Source organism: Lottia gigantea, assembly GCF_000327385.1.
Source record: "Lottia gigantea unplaced genomic scaffold LOTGIsca_244, whole genome shotgun sequence".
NCBI classification, from domain to species: Eukaryota; Metazoa; Mollusca; class Gastropoda; family Lottiidae; genus Lottia; species Lottia gigantea.
Window position 1 is genome coordinate 46,479 of NW_008708721.1, and position 7,771 is coordinate 54,249.

A 7,771-nucleotide genomic window follows, 5' to 3' on the forward strand; every position below is an offset into this window, starting at 1 on the left:
CAGCAATCAATATAAAAGTCTTAATATTGACTTTATCAGTAGATAGAGCTCAATGTCAGCAATAAATATAAAAGTCTTCATATTGACTTTATCAGTAGATAGAGCTCAATGTCAGCAATAAATATAGTCGTCTTAATATTAACTTTATCAGTAGATAGAACTCAATGTCAGCAATAAATATAGTCGTCTTAATATTGACTTTATCAGTAGATAGAACTCAATGTCAGCAATAAATATAGTCGTCTTAATATTGACTTTATCAGTAGATAGAACTCAATGTCAGCAATCAATATAAAAGTCTTAATATTGACTTTATCAGTAGATAGAACTCAATGTCAGCAATCAATATAAAAGTCTTAATATTGACTTTATCAGTAGATAGAACTCAATGTCAGCAATAAATATAGTCGTCTTAATATTGACTTTATCAGTAGATAGAACTCAATGTCAGCAATCAATATAAAAGTCTTAATATTGACTTTATCAGTAGATAGAGCTCAATGTCAGCAATCAATATAAAAGTCTTAATATTGACTTTATCAGTAGATAGAACTCAATGTCAGCAATCAATATAAAAGTCTTAATATTGACTTTATCAGTAGATAGAACTCAATGTCAGCAATAAATATAGTCGTCTTAATATTGACTTTATCAGTAGATAGAGCTCAATGTCAGCAATAAATATAGTCGTCTTAATATTGGCTTTATCAGTAGATAGAACTCAATGTCAGCAATAAATATAGTCGTCTTAATATTGACTTTACCAGTAGATAGAGCTCAATGTCAGCAATCAATATAAAAGTCTTAATATTGACTTTATCAGTAGATAGAACTGAATGTCAGCAATCAATATAGACGTCTTAATATTGACTTTATCAGTAGATAGAACTCAATGTCAGCAATAAATATAGTCGTCTTAATATTGACTTTATCAGTAGATAGAACTCAATGTCAGCAATCAATATAAAAGTCTTAATATTGACTTTATCAGTAGATAGAACTCAATGTCAGCAATCAATATAAAAGTCTTAATATTGACTTTATCAGTAGATAGAGCTCAATGTCAGCAATCAATATAAAAGTCTTAATATTGACTTTATCAGTAGATAGAACTCAATGTCAGCAATAAATATAGTCGTCTTAATATTGACTTTATCAGTAGATAGAACTCAATGTCAGCAATCAATATAAAAGTCTTAATATTGACTTTATCAGTAGATAGAACTCAATGTCAGCAATCAATATAAAAGTCTTAATATTGACTTTATCAGTAGATAGAACTCAATGTCAGCAATCAATATAAAAGTCTTAATATTGACTTTATCAGTAGATAGAACTCAATGTCAGCAATCAATATAAAAGTCTTAATATTGACTTTCTCAGTAGATAGAGCTCAATGTCAGCAATCAATATAAACGTCTTAATATTGACTTTATCAGTAGATAGAACTGAATGTCAGTAGTCCCTACTTTTAGTGATCAATTATCATTGTTGTAAATTATAGTCCCTACTTTCAGTTAAGAATTATCATTGTTGTAAATTATAGTCCCTACTTTCAGTTAAGAATTATCATTGTTGTAAATTATAGTCCCTACTTTCAGTTAAGAATTATCATTGTTGTAAATTATAGTCCCTACTTTCAGTTAAGAATTATCATTGTTGTAAATTATAGTCCCTACTTTTAGTTAAGAATTATCATTGTTGTAAATTATAGTCCCTACTTTCAGTTAAGAATTATCATTGTTGTAAATTATAGTCCCTACTTTTAGTTAACAATTATCTTTGTTGTAAATTATAGTCCCTAATTTCAGTTAACAATTATCATTGTTGTAAATTATAGTCCCTACTTTTAGTTAACAATTATCTTTGTTGTAAATTATAGTCCCTACTTTCAGTTAACAATTATCATTGTTGTAAATTATAGTCCCTACTTTTAGTTAACAATTATCTTTGTTGTAAATTATAGTCCCTACTTTCAGTTAACAATTATCTTTGTTGTAAATTATAGTCCCTACTTTTAGTTAACAATTATCATTGTTGTAAATTATAGTCCCTACTTTTAGTTAAGAATTATCATTGTTGTAAATTATAGTCCCTACTTTTAGTTAACAATTATCTTTGTTGTAAATTATAGTCCCTACTTTCAGTTAACAATTATCTTTGTTGTAAATTATAGTCCCTACTTTTAGTTAACAATTATCATTGTTGTAAATTATAGTCCCTACTTTTAGTTAAGAATTATCATTGTTGTAAATTATAGTCCCTACTTTTAGTTAACAATTATCATTGTTGTAAATTATAGTCCCTACTTTTAGTTAACAATTATCATTGTTGTAAATTATAGTCCCTACTTTTAGTTAACAATTATCTTTGTTGTAAATTATAGTCCCTACTTTTAGTTAACAATTATCATTGTTGTAAATTATAGTCCCTACTTTTAGTTAACAATTATCATTGTTGTAAATTATAGTCCCTACTTTTAGTTAACAATTATCTTTGTTGTAAATTATAGTCCCTACTTTCAGTTAACAATTATCTTTGTTGTAAATTATAGTCCCTACTTTCACTTAACCATTATCATTGTTGTAAAGCATAGTTCCTAAATAATAAAATACCCATTTCATTGGTGATTAATCTTTGCCAAAGTCACTGCTTACCTCATAATAATACTGTTATAAATATCTAAGAATATGGGTATTATTACTTCTAACCCTAATTAGAAAACTGCCAATCTTTCTCTGACAACTGGAAGTTTGCCAAACCTCTATAAAAATTTATTTTTCTTATTTTACAGAATGTTTTTTTACTTCTCAAGTATTATTTCCACCGTTTGGTTCAATTAAAATCATCAATATTGCTGAAGAGAACTGTACTATCCAGTACTGTATTGATAATAATATAACCGGATGTAATCCACCTGTTATTACTGAATCTGGGAACTGTCGCCTTTTTTTCTCCCCATTACTCAATTTCCTTTCTCGTATTAGCAACTTTGTTGAATGTGAACAATCTTGCATTAATAATACAGTCTGTCAAGTCTTCTCCTATGATGCTATTAATGGTGCTTGTTTTCTATATGACTCGTTTCCTGATAATCCTAGATTGGAAAACAGCTCTGGCTCTTTAATAGCAGTGAGAGATTGTCCAAGAGAATAATATTATCAATATTGTCAATTTCAATAAATCAGAATGATAAAAAACTCAACCTTAGTATAGTATGACTGACAGACCATTGGAATCTCATTGTTATATTCTTCATTTTTATACACCTACATGGAAATTTTGGTATACATGGTATATTGTCGTCGCCCTTTTCCGTTGGTCCGTCCGTCCACATTACTCGTAGACAGAATAGAGGCAACAGTTTTTATCTTGATGATACTTGGTGTGTATGTATTGATTAGAGCTCGGTCAAGATTGAAATTGGTGATAATCAGATGAACAGTTTTGGAATAATTGCTCAAATTTTGCTTGTAGGAACGATATTGGCTGCAGTTTTTATCTGATCTTGATGACACTTGGTATGTGTAATATATTGATGAGATCTCGGTCTAGTTGGAATTTGGTAAAAGTGGGATGAACGGTTTTGGAGTTATTGCCCCTATTGCATTATTGCCCTTGAAATTCGTCCAATTTGGCTTTTAGGCACGATAGAGGCTGCAGTTTTTATCCAATCTTGATTACACTTTGTATTTAGTTATATATATAATATAAATCGAGTTTGAATTTTCTAATCATTGGTTGAATGATTTTATAGATTGGCTCAAATTTGGCTTGTACGATAGAAGTTTTAATTTTGAATCGATCTTGATTAAACTTGGTATACAATAAAATACAAAATAAGATCTTGGTCAAGTACAAATTTGATGATAATTGGACGAACAATAAATATCATACAGACTAGTGTATTTATCCAATTTTCATGGCATTTGATCTAATTTCCTGATCTAAATAAGACATATTATAGTTACATATTTAGACAGCTTTATCCTTCTTATTTTTTATGGCAATTAAGAGGTCAAGGAATGCCATCACAAGAACATTTCTCTGAAATCCCACTAGTCTAAAATCACATGAACATTTCTCTTAAATCCCACTTGTCTAAAATCACATGAACATTTCTCTTAAATCCCACTAGTCTAAAATCACATGAACATTTCTCTTAAATCCCACTAGTCTAAAATCACATGAACATTTCTCTTAAATCCCACTAGTCTAAAATCACAAGAACATTTATCTCAAATTCCACTAGTCTAAAATCACAAGAACATTTCTCTCAAATCCCACTTGTCTAAAATCACATGAACATTTCTCTGAAATCCCACTAGTCTAAAATCACAAGAACATTTCTCTGAAATCCCACTAGTCTAAAATCACAAGAACATTTATTTCAAATCCCACTAGTCTAAAATCACATGAACATTTCTCTTAAATCCCACTTGTCTAAAATCACATGAACATTTCTCTGAAATCCCACTAGTCTAAAATCACAAGAACATTTATCTCAAATCCCACTAGTCTAAAATCACAAGAACATTTATCTCAAATCCCACTAGTCTAAAATCACATGAACATTTCTCTTAAATCCACTTGTCTAAAATCACATGAACATTTCTCTGAAATCCCACTAGTCTAAAATCACAAGAACATTTCTCTGAAATCCCACTAGTCTAAAATCACAAGAACATTTATTTCAAATCCCACTAGTCTAAAATCACATGAACATTTCTCTTAAATCCCACTAGTCTAAAATCACATGAACATTTCTCTGAAATCCCACTAGTCTAAATCACAAGAACATTTCTCTGAAATCCCACTAGTCTAAAATCACATGAACATTTCTCTGAAATCCCACTAGTCTAAAATCACAGGAACATTTATCTCAAATCCCACTAGTCTAAAATCACGAGAACATTTATCTCAAATCCCACTAGTCTAAAATCACATGAACATTTCTCTTAAATCCACTTGTCTAAAATCACATGAACATTTCTCTGAAATCCCACTAGTCTAAAATCACAAGAACATTTATTTCAAATCCCACTAGTCTAAAATCACATGAACATTTCTCTGAAATCCCACTTGTCTAAAATCACATGAACATTTCTCTGAAATCCCACTAGTCTAAAATCACAAGAACATTTATCTCAAATCCCACTAGTCTAAAATCACAAGAACATTTCTCTGAAATCCCACTAGTCTAAAATCACAAGAACATTTCTCTGAAATCCCACTAGTCTAAAATCACACGAACATTTCTCTCAAATCCCACTAGTCTAAAATCACAAGAACATTTCTCTCAAATCCCACTAGTCTAAAATCACAAGAACATTTCTCTCAAATCCCACTAGTCTAAAATCACAAGAACATTTCTCTCAAATCCACTTGTCTAAAATCACATGAACATTTCTCTGAAATCCCACTAGTCTAAAATCACAAGAACATTTCTCTGAAATCCCACTAGTCTAAAATCACAAGAACATTTCTCTGAAATCCCACTAGTCTAAAATCACAAGAACATTTCTCTAAAATCCCACTTGTCTAAAATCACATGAACATTTCTCTGAAATCCCACTAGTCTAAAATCACAAGATCATTTATCTCAAATCCCACTAGTCTAAAATCACACGAACATTTCTCTCAAATCCCACTAGTCTAAAATCACAAGAACATTTCTCTCAAATCCCACTAGTCTAAAATCACAAGAACATTTCTCTCAAATCCCACTAGTCTAAAATCACAAGAACATTTCTCTCAAATCCCACTAGTCTAAAATCACAAGAACATTTCTCTCAAATCCCACTAGTCTAAAATCACAAGAACATTTCTCTCAAATCACACTAGTCTAAAATCACATTGTTACAAAACCCTAAAACTAAACTCTTGTTTAGCGAAACCGGGGCATAGAAATGTTAAGATAGCTTTTAGATTGTTTGGAGCAGAATGTTCCGACCTGAAAAATATCCACGGTCAGGGAATGTGAGAGACTTGAGCTCTGGACTGAGACCTGTTTTTATCAATGAAACACCATTATTTCATACAATATTAAAGTGCACAAACAGTAAAAGGTGAACAAAAAAGACAAAAGGAAATGTTGATACGGTAAATTACACTAATTATGACATATTTTCATACTTTATACATATTTTTACTTAAAAACTTAAATTAGAGATGACTCTGAATAATTATCCCCGACCGTTGCACCCCAAAACGATCAGGAAAGTTGTGCAAGAGCAGTAGAGGGTTACTCTGTTCATATCTCAGTCTAAATCTAATGGATTGTAATATGCCCAAAAAATTTCCAGTTCAAGGGAGGATCTGAGCACTCAGATGAACTATATAAATAAAAAAAATATTTCATATGTTGGCTATCTGATGGCAGAGATGAATAAGAGGGTAGTTAGGGTTTGGATCAGTCATTCTTTAGCTGGGGAGAGGATAGGATTGTTCTAATATTCTAAGGATTAGGGAAGATCTCCAGTTACCGAATGTAATTAAAATTATAGTTGATATAGACGAGTATGTCTATCCTACAAGTAGAGCACAACAACAACAAGAACTTGTCTACGGTTAGTCTTGTTTACAGTCGAACAGTGTCTACTATTGTAAAAAAGAAGTAGAATTATGCTTACAGAAATTTTATTTGACAAATCATTGATTTTGAGAACGAATTTTGATTTTTATGAACTTATGATCATTTTTTGAAACAGATGTCAAAAATGACCAACAAATGATGGAGTATGAATCAAGCATTACTGACTAAAGATTAAGGATTAAGACTCATAATATTGGGCTGTTCGGTCTTCCATAGACATATAGTATGAGTTATATATATATTTATGTATGTGTAAAGATGTATTGTTGAAAATAAACTATGTATGATTATTATTTATATTACAGAGTGTCATTATGAGTATATTCCTGATAGATATGTGTTAATTTCTGATTATATTTTGCGTCAAATATTTAATAAAACTGAGGCTGAATGTAACCAAATTTGTAACGTCGAGGGCCCAAGCTGCACGTTTCTATATGAAGGTAGTTTTGGTGTATGTTCTCTGTTCACAACACCAATCATCTACGTATCCATGGATACCAATCTTACTGAGTGTGAAGAGAAATGCAATGAGAAGACTGGCTGTCTTACCATGAGCAGTTGGGGACCCGGATTAGACCGATGTTATTTATTCAATGTAAATTACAGTGAGATTCCTGAAGAAAATCGGGCAAATTTTACTGGTGATACCATCAGTATGAAAATGTGTATATAGGTCAAGATCATGAGATACAATCAGATCAATTTATATCTGACCATACAAATTAGATAACATATTCTATAATTACAAAATATTTACACTGTTAGATTATTCACGGTGACAGAATGAAAATCTATATCTGTTGTATGCTTACTGTGCTGTATTAAACATTTTCTTCATATCTCTTAAGAGAAAATAAAAGAGCTTGTGTTAAAGGCCCTGTATACCAATGTATGATATCAAAGAGTGAGAGGGTGGAAATGTTTCCCGTTGCTTTAGTTTCAAAGCTTTTGATATTGTATTGACCAATTCAACAATGATGGGTTGGGCAGAAAATCCACCTCGAATTGCGATCTGGGCTGTCGCCAAATTTCCAAAATAGTGGCATTTTCATTACTGTCCAATAAATCCCTTATGAAATGCTGAAACAAATTTTTGGTGTGTTTAGGGAGAGTTTTAACAAATTTAAGCGTAAAGTGGGTGAAAATATTTTCTATGTCTATAGTAACTAGTCT

The 7,771-nt window shown here is 30.9% G+C and overlaps 1 protein-coding gene across 1 annotated transcript; it reads left to right on the top strand.

The window, feature by feature from the left end:
• Positions 1-5,943: 5,943 nt before the first annotated feature.
• On the top strand, positions 5,944-7,271 carry LOTGIDRAFT_175132 (hypothetical protein; the record flags this gene model as incomplete). Its single annotated transcript, XM_009055477.1, has 3 exons — positions 5,944-6,068; positions 6,463-6,569; positions 6,901-7,271. The coding sequence occupies 3 exons, from the start codon at positions 5,944-5,946 to the stop codon at positions 7,269-7,271; spliced, it is 603 nt and encodes a 200-aa protein (XP_009053725.1).
• Positions 7,272-7,771: the final 500 nt, after the last annotated feature.